Source organism: Schistosoma mansoni (assembly GCF_000237925.1).
Source record: "Schistosoma mansoni, WGS project CABG00000000 data, supercontig 0238, strain Puerto Rico, whole genome shotgun sequence".
Lineage (NCBI taxonomy): Eukaryota > Metazoa > Platyhelminthes > Trematoda > Strigeidida > Schistosomatidae > Schistosoma > Schistosoma mansoni.
In genome coordinates this window covers 215,130-238,155 of record NW_017386102.1, presented here as the reverse complement: position 1 = coordinate 238,155, position 23,026 = coordinate 215,130, and the positions used below count along the sequence as shown (strand labels likewise).

Below are 23,026 nucleotides of genomic sequence, written 5' to 3'. Positions count from 1 at the left end.
AACTATTATGCTCGGTGACTTATTCTATTTCATTGTGATTATTGACTCAAATTACCATAATTGCTTTAACATTGTCGTATAAATATTCATGTATATTAGAGCAAAGTCTGATGACGATCTAATTGAAAACAATCGTTTGCTTACATGTGTTGTTCCAAATGGCAATGAATTTAATTTGTTTATAGTTGTTGCAGAGTTGCTTATAGTTATTATTGATCAATTTAATAACGAATTAAAGGTGTTTTTAAGTTCAGAAAAACAAAGATGAATGAAAATTTCGATACTAGCAAGAATTTCAGGCGATATAGTCGTATCGATCACTACAAAAGAATTTAATCTTGGTTTAATGAAGATAACATGAATCATATCCTGCCCAAGGGATTTCTTCAATGTAGCTCACATTCTTTCCTACAATGAAATAATACAGTTATGTGGTAATAAGTAAAGTGTTTATTAGTTTAACCTGTAAGTATATAACATTTACTAAACATACATAATAATAAACATTTTCCTTTCTCATGAAATGAATAACTACTTCGTTGACTTTTGTTTTCAGAAATTTGAGGATAATGTCTTTTGAATATTGTATATTGACTTGACCTGATTTCTTTCTTTTTTGCTCACTTATTTAAGAGCATCTTTGAAAGCTTTTTAGTGATAGATATATTTTCACAGGGATTTATGAAAAAACAAAACAAAACAAGGGCAAACATTTTTCTGTCGTTTACATAGTCTGTCATTATTAATGTTAGAATAAACGGTCAATATACTTTTTTTTCATGCGATTAATAAACTTTATTAAACTTTTGTAAAACATAAAAAACAATCTTTGTTGAATGTAGTGAATTCATTTCATTTCGTGTGCTCTATAATTTTCCACATACACACTGATTTGTTTCAAATGAATGAAATATTTCACAACTGTATTTTTGTGTAAACCATAGTAACACAGTCGATTTTCTAGTAAAGAAAATAAATATAAGTACTTTCCTTATTTATACAAGTTCAGTTTATAGATTGGTGTAGTAAACAATGAAGAGACCACGATGTAATTCAGTACAAGAAATGTATGTAAATCATTATGATCATGATAGACATAATCAATGGAAATTTCCAAAATAACAGTAGCTATGAAAAATGGTGTAACAATAATGAATATAGTTAAAAATTGTATGTTAAATATTCAAAGTTTGTAGAAGATTTTTTAACTAACATTACATGCTGAAATGGACATTTCAATAGCTAAACGTTTTCTGATTATATCCCGGTTGTTTCTTTTTATCTATTGTGTATATGTATATTCTGGAAGTATCTATTACGTAATCACTACAAATATTATCATGTTTTCGAGTTATTCCTCAATGCTGAAATTTTTATCCAATTATTATTCTATCCGTATTTTTCTAACTAACTTAATTACTTACACCTGTTACTCCCAATGGAGCATAGGCCGCTGACCAGCATATTTTTCTTAGTTTCAATGACTTGTTTCTTCCTGACAATTAATATTATAATTTAATATTTGGTTCTTATTTGACTATAAAACTATTATCAGACTATATATATATATATAACATTTCTTATCTACATTTCTATAAATTATAAACTATCAAAAGTATTCTTATCTAATTTTTTTTTATATATTAAATCTGAAAGTAAATTAGTTGTGTAAATCATGCGAAACAATCCTTTTTTTTCTATTTCAATTTTCTTTTTGACACTTTTCTAATTGAATAATATACAATAAATGTAGAACGTGATAAAAATTTCTGATATGCTTCAACTATTCGACAGAATATAAGTACGTGACAAAATATTCAATTTTTTTTGTCATGGATACAAAAAAGATTGTATTCTGATTGAAAAAAACAAAACAAAGTTGACATTATCTCTTTCAACATATCTAAATAAAGATTCTGAATATATATATTTATTAAAATAGGCTAAGATGGAATACATCTTGTAGTACTAATGAGGTATGGCAACTTGGACCAATGCATATATATGCCTGGTCCTAGGTTGTAATTGAATGAATGAAATACAGTGAAGATGTGGCTATATATATCATTTGACATGATATATATATGGCAATATATAATAGTGTGGTGTGGGTTACTGATATCCACATAAGTAGTATATGTTGATGGTCGGGAAGAGAATGTATTTCAGTAGAAGATCGATAAGGAGAGAATAGGAACGGCACGCAATTGGTACGAAAATGTATGAACAATTATAATCAGAGACTATGGACGGATATTTGCAGAAGAAACAGTCAAATTGAGACAATGAATTGTAATTTTGCAAATTAACTGTTCACTATATGGTTCTCATATTTTAATGAGATATTCTGTAATGTTTGTGTTAAAATACATTCTATTGTCCCCACTAGTGTTCTTGTGCATTACAATAGGTTTAATTTTTCTAGTTATTTACTATTAAAAGATTAGTGAGGCAACATACTACTAAAATAATTTTGATTCGGGTCATTAAGTAAGACTTTATGTCATTAATTCAAATTGTTAAGAAAAAAAGCGAATATATAAGTACAGTGGTACTAACCAAACAACCAGAATATGATTGAAACATTTGTCATTGATAAGCAATGAATACATTTCGGGCAAAACTGAACCACTATTATGCGAAGCAAAGTGTTACACTTTCTGAAAGGAATATGTTTGACAGAAATTATTATACTTTACAAAGATGACACTTATTGTGAAATATTTATTTTCTACAAGAAAGGTGAACATTAGCTTAACCATACATAATACACATGTTGTAACAGATCGTGTATAGGTCGAATTAAAATTTAATACGATAAAATAAACAAAATTCCATGAATTCTAATAGAAAGATAAAATAATGGCACAAAATTATCAGTTTTATAGAGTCAATGTTACTATGACTTCATGTAAACATATAAGAAAGTTATTCTTTGTCATCCATATGCATAAAATTATGCTAACAAAGGGATATATGAGAATTAAATTGTATATCAGTGTTGGGTTTTACTTAAATATTTAGTGTAATCGTAGAGTTGAACTAACCCTCTGAAATGAATTTTTTTAAGTTTTCACACAATTGTCAAATCTTTTATATAACTGATAATTAATTTGTCTATAAAAGCCTGAAAGAAAGTTATAGGTCAATCGAAGTAATGTAGATGAGAAGAAAATACTAGTAGCTGCCTACATTTCAAAAAAGATGGTTATAAATCAGTACGCCGTCTTTTTTTCACAAGAATTCGTTATATCACTTGACAAATCTATCTATTGGTTAAAGGCCAGACATTTTACGCAAATGCAAAATACTTTTCATAGTTACTACTAAATTTGCCCTCATTTATTCTTCATAATGATGATGATCATTTAATGAATTATTGTTAATAATTTCATCCAATAAATTTCCTTTAAACTTTTATTATTTTACCTAAATATAGAAAGTTGTATACTTCAGTCGATTCTTCATGACATTATCTGTTCGAATAATTGCATATGGATGGCGATCTGTTCAACGGGTGTAAATCTTTACTTTATAACAATAATAACATGTTATATGCTATTTATTTTATCTGGAAAACAGTTGAACAATAATTCATATATAACGGAAAAACAACATTCACTGGAATTGATCAACAGTAAACATGTTAGTAATTATAGTCAAAATAAATCTATTGAAACTAGATTAAACATGATTAATGATAGAACACGTTCTATAAAAACATTTAAAGATAACATAAATATAAGTAGTAAACAATCATTTAGAACAAAATATGATGATTATGTACCTGAAAATTATCATTTACATAAAAAACAAACAGATAAACAAGAAATTCATCATCCATCTAATCCATATTTTAGTATATACAAATCTAATATTTCTTTGATGAATCTATCTTTACAGACAAAATCAGCTTCAAATATACTACCGAATCTTTTATCACAGTCTCAAAATTCTCATTCTACAATATCAAAATTATTATCTTCGTCATTTGTCAGTGGGAATGGTGTAGGTGAACCATATTTTGATCCAAATCAATCTGTGTATATAACGTCAGTAATAAATTCTACAGCCATAATTCCTTGTAAAGTAAAAGATACCGATTTTTCTTCGACAGTTGTAAGTTTATTTTTCTTTATAAAACTTGACTCTTTTTATAATGTTATATTAGTAGAGATGAATTATAATGATTAGATAAATCCTAATGGGTTTGATTATGAAAATTTCTTCAATGCCCAATTAATCGATCAATAACATCATTACAGGTAAAGAGAATAATACGTAATGTGATTTTTTGTCTACAATATCGTAAAAATGTAATAATGAATGGCAAAATAACCTGAGTAATAAATGTTTGTATTGTTATTTGGTGACTAAATGGTTAGGTTATATCCAGCTTTAAGGTGGTATTAAAACAATCAATAATCTTTGTTATTCATTATACACATATAATAATTATATAGATCGTTTTACTGTTTGGGCAGTTTTTGGTGTGTCGAAAAATCTTTTCACAGTTTTTCTATCCTGCGATTGAGACTAAATTAGTGTTTCACTTATTGCTTTCAGGAAACATTGCTTTATTTATCAAACGATTACATATTTTATTGATACCTTGCAAGTTGAAGAATAACACCAGTACACAGATGTCATAAACAGAGACTTTTCTCTTTTTTTTTCTGGTTGGTAAATAAATGTAGTCAATATTTAAAGAAAGAAAAATGGACAACATGTGTTAATTATTCTCACTGCAGTTAGGACAAATGAACTATATTCACATTGTTTGAGCTATTAAAACTTAGGTAAATATTTTATTTATGATTTCAGTCTTATGACTAAAAACAAAAAAGGTTCAATTTTAAGATGAATGTTTACATATAAGCTGAGATAGACAGTTGCTAGTAGTGGAATTCAGGACGCGCGTTTCGTCCTATTTGGGATTCGTCGGCTGGATGTACCTTCATTTCAGAGTAGATGTTCACTCTGGGACTCGAACCCAGTACCTTCCGCTTCAAAAGCAATCGCGATATCCACTTAGCTGCAGAGTCCTGATAGCCACTTGCTTACGCATTGGGGTGAAGTTTAAATTCAATTGGTATTATTTGTTTGAATCTTCCTATTAATGTTTAGGACTGCAACTGGTCAGTCTTTAATTGGCATATGTGCATACTGTGTGTATTGCCTCGATATAGCCTTAATTCACAAACATTATAAGTAAAGATGGATAGCGGTTAGTAGGGGAATCCAGGATGCGCGTTTCGTCCGACTTGGGACTCGTCAGCTGGATGTATCTGCATTTCAGAGTTGACGTTCACTCTGGCACTAAATGATTGCAATCCTCAATGTCAATGGGAAGATTCAAACAAATAATACCAAGCAAATTTGAATGTTTACATAGTTTACACAGTTTATCAACTAACATAACTGAATGATGATTGAATATTTTGTCAACACAAAGTATTGATAAAAGAAAAACGCCTCAATTTTAAGTAGTATATGAAAATATTATAAAATTCTATAAATTGATCATTAGAAATAATTTGGTTTATTATTTGTAAACTTGAAAGTTCTAACCGTTGTCAACTTGTACTGAAAAATAGTTTTTTTAAAAACATTTTTTTTCATGTCATATAGAAATCTTTAAATTAACTTCAAATCGTTGCATGAAACAAACAAAAAAGAAAAAAAATTACCTATTTACTTACTTATGCCTGTTACCCCTCATGGAGGAGCATAGGCCACCCACCAGCATTCTCCATCTAACCCTGTCCTTGGCAAAAAAATACTTTTTTTTAGAAATATTAAGGAAATTATTTTTTTTACAATTTAATGAATAGAATAATTCTGATAAATAATTATCAAACAGGAAGTATGATAATATGTATGAAATGACCTGATTTAATAAGATAATTAGTCTTTACATACCATAACATGACTTAATTACATCTCTGTACTATATATATATATATATATATATATATAATCATTATATATACAGATATAACTATATAAAGGACAGTCTATATGAGTTATAACATGAACTAGAATCTATAAGTAGCACTTATAGATAATAACACTTAGACGAAAACATGTTTCTGATAACACTACATATCTCTTTTAATAAAGAAAATGTAAAACTAAGTGAGAACAAAATATTACTCTTGTATTAAACAACAAGATCCTCATCTTGTTGAAGTCATCTACTTTACTTACATATATCATTTTTCTTAAGGTCAAATCGGGTCATCTTCTGAATAGATGAATATTATAATGTCTTTATTAGTCAAAATAAACTTAATTATTCAAATAGCTATACACATGACATAACACTGGTTGCTCAAGAAGAATAATTAAATAATATTTTTTTCAATAAAAAGAGTTTTTTTCCGATATTTCATACCCTATGATATATAAAATTCGTATAAAAGGCTTGTAAATCATTCTATTTTTTGAAAGACGTTTTGCGTGGAAAATTACTTTTTCGAATGTGTTTGTTAATAAGTATCTCATATATTCAGAAGGGGATTTGTGGAGATTTCAGTATTTTTCAAAGTTGAAATCATGAGTCAATTGAAATCTTCACAAATCCCCTTCTGATTATAATCACATGCTCACTGGTGACTGACTTCAAGATACATGTCATGGAGTTCTACTGGGAAGCAGTGACCAGTGGAGTTCAACCACGTCTGTTGTGAGATAACAACTCACTGAAGGCAATTGGTGACTGGTCGCTCATAATTCGTGGATCGGTTGACGTTAGACATTAACACCACCGGATGCCGGCTCAGTGGTCTATCGGTTAAGGGCTCTGGCTCGAGATTGGTAGGTCCTGGGTTCGGATATCGCGAGTGCGGGATCGTGGATGCGCACTGCTGAGGAGTCCCATACCAGGATGAAACGGCCGTCCAGTGCTTTCAGGTTTTCCATGGTGGTCTAGCTTCAACTGACTCATGATTTCAACTTTGAAAAATATCTCATATATATACACACATAATTATTCAGGGAAATATCATGTAATGGCTCACTTTGTACTGTTCGATTAGTCTAGTATTGAACCTTTCGTCAGGGCGTTGATTATTCACTTATACATGACGTTGGAAGTTTGTTGAAATATTAACAACACCTCATCAAGCACACATTGTCTAATTCAACTTGTATGATACAGGTCTGGTTAAAAGTAATGTTTACTAAGTGAATGTAAGAGAGAAATATTTTTAATGATGTGTTCAAATAATGTTAAAATGTTTCAGGAGAAAAAAACGTATTCTAAGAATGTTGAAGCATTGAGTACTGTACTGATTCCAAAAAAAATAATCCTGAAATTATCTATAGAATAAAATCAAAATCAAATTCTTTTTAACTGAAAATTTTCACCAAGCATCATCTTAAACTCATGTCAATTAGTGTAAATCATTATTTCAAATTGATCAATTCAAAAATGTTATTAAATTCGATTAGATCAAGCCATGTCATAGAAATGAGGTAATACATTCGGCAACTCCATACTGGTAATAACAACGTGCTCAATAGTGACTAGCTTCGTGAGGGAATTCTCAGAGTTCTTGTGAGAAGTCATGACCAGCGAAGTTAATCCATGTTAGGTAGAGACAGGTATCTACCTTAGACAATGGAAGATGGTCGCCTAATTTCATGGATTGGTTGAGGTTAGACAGTAAAACCGTTTGATGCCAGTTCAGTTGTTTAAAGGTTAAGTGTTAGTACTCGAAACCGAAAATCTTGGATTCAAATCCCGCGTACGGGATTGCGGATGTGGACTTCTTAGGAGTTCTTTACTTAAACGAGACGACTGTCCAGTGCTTCCAGATTTTCAGTAGTGATCTAATATCAATCAATGCGTCATCTCAATCAAAAACTTAACAATTTTCACAACCTCATACTGATGCTTTGATTCCTTTTTTTCTAAATAAATTGTTATTGTACTTAATGGATTAGTTAAAATGAAGTTTTCTTTTATTCAATCTGTATAGATTTACGTTATAAATATGTGAAATAAACTTGATCTTCTCTCTCCCTATTTTTATATCTAATATCAGTTATGTCATATAAACTGATTGTACTAAACAATTAAAGCAAGAAAATGTCTTAATCTCTATGTGGTAAACATCTTAAAACGTTTCATTTAAACATAAGCAGACAGTTTTGTAAAATAACTTAACTATTTCTATATATAAGCCAGATTCTTATGGAAAGAATAGAGGATTAAATTGTTATAATTAGAATATAAATAAATATGAAACTTCAATGGATTAAATAGACCACAAATATACCTATATATATATATAGTGAATTGAATATAACCTAGTTACTAACTAGTGAATACATATAAGAAAATGATATTAAACTATATTGATGCAGAATCTTTTTAATCTAGTGATTAGCTTAACTTACTATCTGATTCAATTTTACACTATTTCTCTTCTTTAATATACATTTGTTTATAATCAAATGACTTGGGATTTATTGTTTCATATTTTGATTAGAAAAGAAAAGAAAAGAGTTTAGTCAACAAAATAATACTTATTTGGTTAATTATTAGTAATATTATGAATTATTTAATAAATGATTTGAATAGCAAGTTAACTCGTTTTCGAATTCTAAAGAAATAATAAGTGAAATTTGGCAAGAAAGAATGATTAAAACTTTTCAATAGATATTTTGGATTTGAAAAACTATTTAACGATGAAATAGTATTTGAAGTAATTTTATAAACTTGGTAAAACGATTCAATTAGTATGGTTTGTTTGTATGTTCCCATGGCGTTTGAAGCAAAAGGTACTGAGTTCGAGTCCCTAGGGTGAGCATCAATTCTGGAGTGTAGGTACATCTAGCTGACGAGTCCCAAACTGAACGAAACGCGTGTCCTGGATTTCATTGCTAGTCACCTGCCATCTTTGCTTTGTAAAAGAATGCTAAATTTTATTAAATTAACAAAATGTTTAAAAAAATTACAAAACTCATGCTGAAAATGAATAACTTAACCCATCAGCATATCTTAAGCTAAACGATTAAGTTTATTACATTTATATAGAGTATTGAGAATAGTTTCAGAACTGAAGTAATGCAATAGATTGGAGTATTTCATTTGAATTCAAATTCGTTAATTATCAAAATTCAGTTTCATGGAACTTGACGGGTTAGATACAAATAATATCGTGAACGAAATGTAAACAAATAATTGCTATTTTCTTTAAAAAAATTACTGTTCACAAGGGGTATTAGAGTCATACAAGAATGGTGGATTTCTAGAATATCCATCTTTTATTTGGTTTCGAAGACGAATAATTTAGAAAAAAATAATTTTGTGATTTCTACGGTTTCACAAAAACAAATCTATTACACTAACTGATCGTTTATTCGTGTTTTCAAAGCCATTAGTGATGATTAAATTTAGTCTACTACTTTGCCGTATGCTTAGTTTGTATGATTATCTCAGTTTGAGAGAGGTCAGCTATAGCTAAAATACTAAGATAGTAATGTCTATTTCTGTAATAACAGGTCATGTCGATATCAGTATTCACAAGACTTTATATACACTCTACTGAATAGCGACATCTAGCGCATTTGTAAGCAAAGAACTTCCAGTCATTTATCTTTAAATTTCTTTTGATATTAAATAGTTAGCATACTAAGAACAGATTACTACCTTACCCTTCTATTCATTCAAGTTGATTATATGTTTTTACACGAATACCTACGAATTTCAGGTATAGAAATATTGAGTTGCAGCATAAGTTTAGTAAAATATGACTTTGTTTAAACTAATCCAATATGAAATTTTACATATACAACTCATAAAGTTGCAAACTGTAAGTGTCATGTTTTTAGACTCTTTTTTTATTGTTTATCTCAACTAACCACTAACGGATATTGAATTAAAATGTTAATATTTTTCATAGATGTCATGGTGGAAAGAGGATTTGCCGACACCACTGACAGTAGGTAATGAAATATCACTTCCTCGTTACGAAATCGATCGCACCGATCCTGAATCCTGGACACTGATGATTTTTCATGTTACTGAAGCTGACAGTGGAACATATATTTGTCAAATTAATCTAGCCACCATAAAAGAGAAATTTTTCTACCTCAAAGTTATTGGTATGTTATCATGTCTATCAACTATTTTTTTTGAAAAATTTATTCTACCATAGTATTACATCTAGTATGAATGACTGTTATAAGTTAGTTTATTCATACTTTATACCAGTACTGTAGACATGAAATATACTCAATCACATGGTATATACTTTTATTTTGTACGCATACCTGATAAGTACACAGTTATGTTACATACATATGTTACAGTGTATTTTTGTGCAAGCAGAGATTAATGAGGTTAAATAAAATACAGATATCCAACGTAAGCATATGCTTGTGATAATCAAGATAAGATTGATGTTATTTTAGGTAAACGTTACTTTTAAAAGTGATATCCCCATAGAAACAACACTAAATCGGTTATAATCAGAAATTTATAAAATAAATTCCCTATTTTATTTATTTACACTATTTATCCTTTTTTTAATTTATGCATTAATGCTAATCGGGTTTGTTTCCGTCCACCAATGATATTCAAAAATTAAACTGACCGGCTAACTTGTCTAAATATGAATCTTTAACTAACAAAAAAAAATTAGCTCAGAAGAATGAACCGGATATGACAAAATTAAATGATGAATATGTCAAAGATGAAATAGTACAAAATACATTATGGAGAGCATCAAGTAAACAGAAAAGTAAGATGATTTATTTTTTAATCTTTTGATTCTGTTTGATTTTGTTCACTCACAGTTTCATTATATGACTTCGTCTTCATGATATAAATATTAACCATTTTCATCTGTTATGGTAAATATATTGTTCAATCTTCTTGTTTCATATGTTGTTCAAACTACACTTCATGGATTACGATACGTAAAATGTTTTGTATCAATATTAGTATTGTCAGTATGTGATTTTGAAGATTGTTAAATTTCATTGAAATCATAATTCAATCTAAGTTAAAGTATCAATGAAAACCTGAAAGCACCAGAAGGAATGAGAAAAGTTAGACATTAACACCTGAAGATACCACTTTTTTATCCAGAGGTTAAGCGTGGATATGCACTGCTGAAGAAGTCGCATGCTGGGACATAACGACCATCATGTGCTTCCGAGTTTCTGATGGTTGTATAAAATTGATCAGTAAGAAGGTGGTTGAAGATAGTCTACAGGAAACCCTAGACCTAGGTTCTATGCTATTTGGCACTCGTCAGTAAAGTATATCTGGAATTACAAGGGAAGTGATGCTCTCTGACGGATTCAATCCTGTGTCACGCAGCTTCACAGTCAGGGAGGTTACCACTGGGCTATACGTACTGCGAATGACCTCCTGTAAAACGAATATGTATTTACAATTGATTGATTATGTATGTCAGATCCTTAGTGCAGATCGAACTCTATCGACCAAAGTCTAGGTTACTCAACATTGCATGTGCCATGTTGAGATAAGATGGTGGTTTGAAGTTGATGATGTTATTAAAATGTTACCATCGTACATTCAGGCCTTTCTTAATTGATGAGAAGCCTTGAAATATATAAAATTCATGCTGTTGTGAAAATCTTGTTTTATTTCAACATTGATTGCCTAAAAAAAGTTTTAGAAGTGAAGTTTAGTAACGATATAACTTATGGAAAATTTTCTTGTTATTCATGTTTATTTTTAACGGTATACCATGCTTATTGAAATATAAATTACGCAGTGAATAAAATGAGGCAAACGTAAGATTTATTAGAAATCAGATTACTTCATGGATTTTCATTGAGATTTGACATCTATACGACATACTGTGGTATGGGTTACTGATATCCACATAAGTAGTATATTACGATGATCATGCATAGAATGTATTTCAGTAGAAGATCGATAAGGAAAGAACGGGAACGAAGAGCAATGGGTATGAACATGCATGAACAATAATAATCGGAGACGATGAACTGATATTAGCAGAAGGAACGTTCAAGATTGAGACAATTGATTGGTAGTTTGCAAATTAAATATTTGCTCTATGGTTTTCATATTTTACTGAGATGTTCTGTAATTTTTTGCTAAAATACATTCGATTGTCCCCACTCGTCTTCTTGTTAACGACAATGCTATGAACCAACACCATAATATTTATACAATGCATGTCTTTTTTTTGAGGTAAAGATATAGATTAAAAAGGAGTTGTTGCACATGTTTACTTCTAGATGACAACTATTACCAGGTATAAATAGAAAATCACTTAGCTTTAGTATGTTTTCTATTTAAATAACTGTTTTCATAAGAATTATCATAAAGCTTTAACAAAGTGATACTAATAAAATTTGAAAGCTATATTACCTCAGCAATAACCTTTAGTGTTATGATAAATGATGGAAAAAAATTACTTTTGAGTACACTAGAGCTAAAATCTAACTACTTATATATTCATTTTTGAAAGTCCACATATCATCTGTTAATTGGAACTATTGAGTACTTCAGTAATAGACGTATGAATGATTAGACGACAATTATAGGGTTACAAGTTATGTACCAATTATCATTAGTATAACAGATAAGCATTTAGTTGTGTCAATTATAAAAAAATTAACTATTCAAAGTAAGAGAAATTAAGTAGTAATTTTTAAAAGTAATAAAAACTTTAGAACACTTCAGAGAACTATTGAATTGGTTGTATACAAGTATTATTGTTAAACTACGTTACATTATTCATTATAAGCAAAGATGAATATTAAGGCTATATTGAGGCAATACACACAGTAAGCACATATGCTAATAAGAGACTGACCAGTTGCAGTCCTAAACATCAGTGGGATGATTCGAACAAACAATACTAGGTGAATTTTGTTACATTAATCCGTTTATAGACGATAGTTCAAGTTAAATTCATTTAGTATTGTTTACTTGAAACTCCTCGTTGACGTTTAGGACCGCAAATGATCAGTTTCTTATTAGCATATGTGCCAACTGTGCGTATCGCCTCGATAGTGAATTAAGTCACAAGCATTACAAGCAAAAATTGATAGTGACTAGCAGTGGAATGGAGGACGCGCGTTTTCTCAGCTGGATGTACCTGCCTCTCAGAGTTGTTCAAGTAAAAAATACCATGTGAATTTAAACTTCACCCCAATGCACAAGCAAATGGCTATCAGGACTCTGTAGCTACGTAGATATCGCGATGGCGTTTAAAGCGAATGGTACTAGGTTCTAGTCTCAGAGTGAACATCAACTCTGAGATGCATGTACATCCAGCTGACGAGTCTCAAATGGGAGGAAACGCACGTCCCGACTTCCACTGCTAGTCACAGTTTATCTTTGCTTATGATAGCTAAAGTTGTTTAAACTTTCTAATATTAACTTTTATTCATATGAACTACCAAAATGAAATGATTATTCACGTAGCTATAAGAAAATTCTGTATAAAATGATCATATAAGTAGCCGTGATATATATATATTGAAACTTTTACATTTGATTGACAATGATATGAAATTTCTATAATGTATGAAGAAGATAATTTTGAAAGACAACAATAGTTTCATTTATAACACCCTTCAAGTTGTTCTATGATATCATATTAATTATTTATTTAATAAGAATACAAACATTCATTACTATATTATTGGGAAAAAAGAATGATTATTTGATGAATGAATAAATAAATTTATTGTGATTTGTCCAAAATTAAGGTATGAAAAGGTGATTTATATCATTTTGATTTTGTTAACTGAATACAAATTGATGTGATTTATATATATAAAAGAAAGTTATTCTTAGATGAAATTAAGGACACTTTTTACAAATAAATTAGTCTACTTAGTTTATTCTTGGATAGAAATAAAATCTTTATCAAGGATATTATGAAAGAGTAAACTAATAGGAATTGTTTAATAACTATTTATTTGATTGAGATTATGAATCGGACAATGTTAGACCACTATTGAAAACCTGGAAGTATACTAACACCGTTGAATACCGGTTCAGTGGTCTAAAGGTTAAGTGTTTGCATGCGATATCTAAGATCCTGGGTTCGAATCTCGTGTGAGGGGTCGTGGATGAGCACTATTGGGAAATCCTATACTAGAATGAAACGACCGTTCAGTGCTTCCATGTCTACAATGGTGGTACATTATGATCCTAATAAAAACTTAACAATCTTCACATTCTTATACTATTAACTATCGACTTTGTGATCAAATCTTAATATTCAGGTATACTCATTATCAACGTATCAAATTGATTAGATCTTTTACTTAGTTATACTCTACTTATTTGTAACTATTCTCAATTATGTTTTTTGATGAATTTAAGTATTTTCTTTATATATTAAATTTTATATTTAATATCTAATTCAATTTATAAACGATAATTTTTATTCCTACATAATCCATACCCATTCACTTATAATCCAAATGAAAAAAATTATTTTTTAAATTAAATTGAGACATTGAAATGAAATATTGTTATGTATTGTATGTTATTATAACATTAATATTCTTCATTAGATTAATCTAATTTCTTTTTTACTTGGATATTCAGTAGGTAAACAATTTGGTGTAATTGTTTTGAACAGGTTTTGTTTTGCTTTTGGAGAATATAATAAGCTCTTTTCATTGGAAAGTTTTAAAAGAAATACAAAAGATAGGAATCATGAAGAGTTTATCGTTTAGATTAATGGTTTTAAAAGGAAAAGTTAGTATTATTTTAAGGTTATGAGAAACTATGTTTGAGAAGTTCACTTGGTGTTATTTGTTTGAATCTTCCCATTTATGTTTAGGACTGCAATTGGCATATATGCATCCTGTGTAAAATGCTTCAATATAGCCTTAATTCACAAGCATTATAAGCAAAGGTGGATAAAGGCTAGCAGTGGAATGGAGGATGCACGTTACCTCCCATTCGGGACTTGTCAATGAAATTAAACTTCACCCCATTGCACAAGCAAGTGGCTATCAGGAGTCAGTAGCTGAGCGGATAATGCGATGGCGTTTGAAGCGAGTCCCAGTGTGAACATCAACTCTGACATGCAGGTACATCAAGCTGACGAATCTCAAATAGGATGAAACGCGCGTCCTGGATTCCACTGCTATCCACTACCCATCTTTGCTTATGTTTAAGAAGATCGGAAATAGTTGAACGAATCATGATTTAGTTATTACGTGTATAGGTTTAACATGTATTTAACAAAAAAACTATATAGTTAATGAAGTTAAAGCTACTGAAACCTTGTTAGTAATCAATGAATCTCATGCAGAAAAGTTTTTTCTTATTACATATATATCCTTTAAGAAAACATAATTGTGTTCAGTCATTGCAAAAGATTAACATTATTATATACAAGTAGATACTTAGTGAAGAGGTTTATTGTACGATAATCTATAGTTCAGAATGAAAATCGTCCATATTAACCTTGTTTGATAATAGATTAAATTAATATTCCCGTGTCATTACGATACTTGAAATTCCTGTGATTATTTAACTGATTTCCATAATATTCAGAACGAATGATTACCATGAATCCATGGAATTGGGTCAACAATATGTTTTATATTGTTTATGGGCTTGTTACATTTCAGAGAAATCAACTATTCAAATCTTACAATAAATTTAACAGATCTTATTTTGAGTAAATCGCTTGGAAACGTTTGGTTGAATATTATATTTAGCATTTTATTTATATCAAGGTTAAAGATATGATTGTTATTTCAAGAAATGGTAGGACAGATTTCAGTGAGTTAGACTTGCAGCTGGTAAAAAGAAGAAAAACCAAAAATCCACTATGTCCTTTTTTGCACAGTCTTTTCTTTATTATGGTTACTAGTGTTGTTATTTTTTTTATTAATGGTATCTAGGTGTTCACATCTTTAATAACCCTGGTCAAAATCACTATTTAACATGTTTTGTTCAATTTCAACATCCAACTGCAACATCATCTATATATTGGTATTATAATGGAAATAGAATATATCCCAAATTAGAAAGTAGGTTATTTATTAATAAAAAAATATTTTAATTTAGATAATTATTTAAAAATAAAAGAATTATACGTAGATATACAAACAAAATGGATTAATCAAACAACACAAATGAGTAAACTGAAAATTGGACGGTTAACAAGAAATAATTCAGGTATTTGGACTTGTCGTAAAGTACCCGGGACTCATTTGGAATCATTAGAGGAAAGTTCATTGGATTTGCAGATAACAAGTAGGAAATTTCTTGTTCTATAGATTTATTACGTTTAGTTATTTTACGTTTTACATTTGTACCAAAATTGTAGGCTGGAAATATTTATATGAAGATTACTTGCTATCTATTACATAACTATTTAACAGTCCTTGTGTGTTTTAAGACAAAAATGAGTCTGACGAGGTACCATTGAAAACGTGGAAAGATTAAACAAATTATTTCTTATAATATCTTTCAACTGAGAATAATCATACATAGCTAACTAATAATAAATAAAGGCTTTTAACAGAACCGAACCTCTGAGTAGTATCATGGACTTAATTAATCCATATCAATCAGACTCCAGGTATCACTTATTATTAAAGTCAACAAGGACTAATATTGATAAGTACTGTGACTTTTATAAGCTTAACATTGAGAACCACACTAGATTGAAAACAACAATCGTACATATCAACTATTTAGGTGTAGTGAAAATGTTTTAATTCGCTGTTAGTTCGTATTAAGCACATATTAAGCAGATAAGATGGTGGTTGGAAGTAGTCTACAGGAAACCCTGTACCTATGTTTTGTGCTTTGTGCTATTTGGTACTCGACAATAAGGTATACCTTCAATTTTGAGGGAAGTAGTGCTGTTTGATGGATTCAATCCTGTGTCACAGTCAGAGACATTACCACTGGGCTATATATATATATATATATATATATATATGATGAAGTTTTGTTCTCTGAGCCGGATGGTTCGGTCGAGGAGCTTTCATCCTCCTTCTGAACGACATCATCAGCACAAACTTCGGGTAGAAGTGAAGTGTTTGGATTTCTTCACATGGGATTTACAACTTGTCCTCTGCACTTCGATGTTGATTGGTTTTTGTTAACTTTAAATCTGTCATTGTTTATTTCTTTTGTTTGTATATCCCATTGGCCTGATTTTTGTTCCTATGTTTCTGCATAATTTTTCTGATTGGTTGATAAATTGGATTGATTTCAATGTGTTTGTTTATTGCTGATTGACCTGAGTTCCAAGCTTCTAAAAATTCGCTGGTGTTTTTGGAATTACCTCTGTCCAAAATCTTCACATTTCTTCCAGTCGAATGTGTGTCCTTGTTGTCCACGTGTATTGATATGAGTGAAGATATGTCGTGGCGTTTGACTGCTAATTGATGTTCATGCAGGTGAAGATGAGGAGGGCGTCCGCTTTGTCCGATGTAGTGTTTGTCACAGTTGACACAATTTATTTTGTAGATAATGTTCAGTATATATGTATATATTAGACAATTTGCAAAGACGACTCACTTATATTTTTTTCATTTCTATTATCATTTTTATTTCTAGATATTAAAACCGAACATACAGAATTGCATAATCCTCTCCAAAGTAATACTGGCAAATCTTCAGAGACAAGAATATTACCTTTCCATATTTATTCTTATTTCATGTATTTTTACATTTTATTTTCTATAATGTATTATTCTTATGTATAGATTCTTCCAAATGTGAATTATTATCAGATTTAATAACTTTTTAATTCATTGAATCAAAAAACAAAACAAAATAGAAACTACTTTAATTTTAATTTCGCCCTTATACCGGATACCAGTAAATATGATTTCGTGGTTCTTGTGCATTTATTGGATAAATCTTCTTATCAGATTCTTTTTTTTGTTTTGAGTTCACTAATAGATTGATATCAAGAAACATAATTATGAAACAAATTGTTAGGAAATTGAATCAAAATTTAATTTGTAAATAAATGTATATAAACATTTATATATATAAATGAGTTGTTTCATGGTATTTATTTGTTATTTTCTTATCGCCTTGACAACTCAATATTACCATGGTGAAAATATTTTCTACCATTGATACTCTAACGGTAGTTGAACGGCATAAATAGTATGGCAATTTTTCATAGTCAACAGTATATTAGCTAATGAGATGATATTAAAGATTTCAAGCGTATATATTTTTTTCTAAATGTTCACTCTATTAGACTCATACTTGTATGATTTTCTTTAGTAGATCTTACGCTTCATGTGAAAGATTTCAGTTAATTAGTCAAAATAATTTTAAAAGAAAATTGTTCATTTTTATGAACTAATTATCCATTAATATTTCTCAATAAATCAACAACAAATAAACAATATTTCCATATATAGTTGAAATCATGTGTCAATTGAAGCTAGACCACCATGAAAAACCTAGAAGCACTGGACGGCCGTTTAGTCCTATTGTGGGACTCCTCAGCAGTGCGCATCCACGATCCCTCCTTGCGAGATCCGAATCCAGGATCTACCAGTCTCACGCGCGAGCACTTAACCGATAGACCACTGAGCTGGCTGACATCTGGTGATGTTAATGTCTAACTTAAACCAATCAGTGAATTTGAGCAACCATTTCGATTAATTGTCAAAAACATCATTAGCTTTGCGATAGATATTGTCCTGCAAACTATTTAATGTTAATACTTAACTACATTTATTGATAATAATTAGTTTAGATAGGAATTATAAAGCAGAAAATATTGTGAATCAGAAAAATCCATGTGTAATATTTTAGAAATATGCCAATGGATGTTTACGTTACCAACAGTTATTCAGTTTGACAAATTTTCTATTTGTTGTTTTGCATGTTATTACCCTAATGAATATACTGAGCACATGTTTATAACCAGATATATCAATCACCTTTTCAAATATAAATGTTGACAGTTATGAATTTGTCATAGAAACAGAGGTTGTGACAGCAAAACTTATTGAATTTTTGAATAAACGATGAAAATATTTGAGTGATTCACATGATTGAGTTTACAAAAAATATATGAATATGTAAACAAAAAAAAGAATTCCTTAAAGATAATAATTTTCTACTTTCAATATATATGATAGTTTGCTTCAGTTTGCCCCTAAATGCCCTGGTACGGCCGAGAGTGGGGAGAGTATGCTCTTTCTCTCGAAATGCTCTTACATGGCCAAGTGTATATAGCCTATGCCACGGAAGTCCTACTCAGTGCTTTTTCGTGGCGGGGGTGTTGATTACGAAGTTGAGAGAACGAAAAGCGAATGTCCGGCGCTTTAACTGGGTTGGTGGACACGGATGGTTCACCTAGGGCAATTGGAAAACCCTGATTCCAAAGTAATGGTGTGCATGGGCTTCAGTATCCTGAGGGAACAAATAGCGTATGAATCAATCGTTGGTCACGGGCTACCATGGGACTTCATCTCCTTGCGATGCTCCAATGCCTTGTGGATCAGATCTTTAGGTCAAACGCTCGGGGTGTAGCCCCCTAAGAAAACAACCTGCATCGGTTGGGCACCCGTACAGTATCACAGCCCTCACACAAATCAAATGAAATTTGTGTGGCACATATATATCTTGTGCTCCTTTCTACCAATATTTATGTTTTTTAAATAAATAAATAAAAATTCAGTTTATAAATTGGATAAATTCACCAACTGTATCAAATTTATTCACTACTTGTCATGTTTACATAAAAGATCAAATTTAAAATACAGTTTATTCGATTTTAATCCAAAGAATAAATTAAGCGTCAAGTTATTGTTAAGCATGACAACGATTAAGCGTTTATGTTTATATTATTGACAATCAAAAAAAAACGTTTGAGCAGATATGAAAAATCCTTTTTCTTTATTTTATAAAATACATTTTAGTTTATGGCGACGTCAACTTCATGACTATCAATTAGAGTCTAAAGGTTAACGTCTTATCATGTTGACAGAACGTTAAAATTTTCAAGCTGGAAAACAAGTAAAATACAATTTCTTAAAATATTTCATTGATATTTGTTGATTGAAATCCCTGTGTAATTGTATGGTTGTTTTTTTGTCATTTCACCGTAGACACTGATGATTACATATGACCAGACATAACATTCGGGTTTTATTTCAACTGACTGTAGACATATCTTACGTATTTCATTATATATATATCATACGAAATATTCATTACAATTCTCTAGTGAGTTAAAAAGCTTGGGTAATTGAAAACGTATACAACTAAATGCAACAAAAGGCAGGTTAAGAAACAACTTACACTAAAAAAGAGCAAAAAGTACAGTGTATTTGTGTAGAAAGGAATAAAATTAAAAGTACTCCTTGATCACTATACCACTTAACAACTTTTCATTTGTTGAACAACACAACCAATCAATCAACCATCATATATATATATATAAATATATAACGAAAGTAGAGTAAGTTTTTATTTGCCAATGTCGATACTAGTTACATTCTTAGGGTATCTTTAATCAAAACAGTAGAAGAATGTAGGAAACAAAAACATTTCCCGAGATAATTGAGAATTATTCATCTGTAAATACAGTGATGAAATTTAAGGAGACAGAAAAGAAAATGAAGAAGATGGTGTAGAATAAATAGCAGTTTGAATAGTATTAATAATGGTAGTATAGAAAAGGGACTATGATAATAGTAAATAAATAATAAAAGAAAAATAAATCATGATAAGAGCAATTCTTTTTAACAATCAACAAATGAAAAAAAAGAGACTGTTTTCAGTCACTTGAACAATTGGTTTAATAATATTAAAAAAAGGAAAGGTAACAATCAAGCAAAGACAAACTTTTTTTTGTATTGTATAATGGAGCAAGTAGTGGTGGTTTGGTGATTGAAGTATTTGATTTTTATCCTCTGAATTGTACTTTTAAGACATTGTACATTTACGTCTACAGTCATCGTGGCATTCACTGAAAGAAGTTTTATTCAAAATGAGAAAAAGTACATCTTTATTCAGTAAATGTATTACAATATTTCTTCTTCCTTAAACCCAATTTATATTGAATGAATGGAAAGAAAATCTTGATTTCAAGTTTTATCATCAGTGTTTATTTGACTTTAAAAACAATATACAGAGTATCTTCCAGTTATTTCATAATTATTGTCTATTTTTAATAAGACATCAATACCTGTAAAACGTTGACCAGAAAGTTAGTGTAACCATTTATATATGAGTATGTAGATTTCGTATAGATATGAGTATATCAGTAATAATTTCAAATTATATAGATAAAACCTCATCTGATTCGTCCATATAGTGTAGGATTATATTTTAGTAACGGATGATTAATACATTTAGTTAAAAGTGTTTGTTATTTATCACAGAAATATATCAAACGTTGTATAATTGTATGTTTATTGAGTAAGACAAATAACTGACAGGTAATCAAATTCCTACTGGATATCAACTTTACTTAATTCTGAATAACTACAATTGTCGAATATTTCATTACGTGTCGATTACTAAAGGATACTCAGTACTTCTTATTGTTTCTTTGAAGTTAGCAAACGTAATAAAATTAATTATGAATGAATACTGTCATTCATTATTTAGTGTAATGATTATATTTCAAATACTAAAGTAGTGTGTATTTAAACTTTCCTTTTTATTACATCTGAAGAACATTGAACTTTCAAATAAGTAATTTTTAATAGTTGAGATCATGAGTCAATTGAAGCTAGACCACCATGGAAAACCTGGAAAAACTGGTCGGCCGTTTCGTCCTATTGTGAGACTCCTCAGCAGTGCGCATCCACAGTCCCACCTCGCGAGATTCGAACTTAGGACCTATCAGTCTCGCACCCGAACGATTGAACTCTAGACCACTGAGCTTCCAGGTTTTCCATGGTGGTCTGGCTTCAATTCACTCATGATCTCAACTACTGAAAATTCCTATAATATCCACAATATCCCTTTCTGGTATTTCCAATAAGTGTTTAATTTTTCACATACATGGTATAAAAAGAAAGAAATTTAATTCGAAATTTTTATTTCAATTAGTGAAAAAATTACAACATGATTCTCTTTTACTGACTGCAAATGATATCCACTATGTAATTGAAAATATCAGCCTAATTATGATATACAACATTTTGTATGGATAGTTTGGTGATTTCTTTTAGGTACCTGTAACAAAGATATAAGTTTTGAAAGTTCACATGAAAACCTTATTATTTTGATCATAACTATTCGATCACGTTCTTCAACGAAAATTTAAAATTAGACTGTTCGGTAATCTTTGAGACAATACCACTTCAAATAGAAATTTCTTCTACATTTTATTTCGATGAACACTGATGATGCATTCATCATCAGGTTGAAACGCATGACTGATAATAATAACTATTCAATTATTTTCATAGTTAAAAGCGTGAGTCAATTGAAGCTAGACCACAAGGTAAAACCTGGAAGCACTGGACGGCCGTTTCGTCCTATTGCGAGAAGCGGTGACCAGTAGAGTTCAAACCACGTCTGTTGTGAGATAGGAACTCACTGAAGACAATTGGTGAACGGTTGCTCAACTTTGTGGATCGGTTGGAGTTAGACATTGACACCACCGGATGCCGGTTCAGTGATCTATCGAATAACTACTCGTGCGCGAGACTGGTAGGTCCTGGGTTCGAATCTGACGAGGTGAGGTCGTGGATGCGCACTACTGAGGAGTCCCACAATAGGGCGAAACGGCCGTCCAGTGCTTCCAGGTTTTTCATGGTGGTCTATCTTCAATTGACTCACGCTTTCAACTATGAAAATACCAAATCTCCACAAAACTCCTTTTGATAATAATATTCAATTATTCCTTTTTCTGAATCATTCCATGTTTCAACTGCTTACTGTATGTTTCTATTGATAACTGCTAATAAAGGGTGAAATATCATGTCTAGAAAGCTTATTCAAATGTGATTAAAATATTCAATAAATGTTTGTCTCCAGTCAATCTTTAAACTTAATTTCAATCTATACAATGTCACTTTTCTATAA

General features: G+C 30.2%; 1 protein-coding gene and 1 non-coding gene across 2 annotated transcripts; one reads left to right on the top strand and one right to left on the bottom strand.

Annotated features, from left to right (window-relative positions):
- Positions 1–3,690: 3,690 nt before the first annotated feature.
- Smp_135820 (defective proboscis extension response (dpr)-related) lies at positions 3,691–19,951 on the top strand (the record flags this gene model as incomplete). Its single annotated transcript, XM_018791176.1, has 7 exons — positions 3,691–4,119; positions 9,915–10,116; positions 10,656–10,754; positions 15,895–16,023; positions 16,061–16,249; positions 17,567–17,669; positions 19,903–19,951. 7 exons carry the CDS (start codon positions 3,691–3,693, stop codon positions 19,949–19,951), a joined length of 1,200 nt encoding a protein of 399 aa, XP_018647357.1.
- On the bottom strand, positions 4,973–5,045 carry Smp_tRNA_00528_Pseudo_TTG.1.1. Its single transcript has one exon. It is a non-coding gene (tRNA).
- Positions 19,952–23,026: the final 3,075 nt, after the last annotated feature.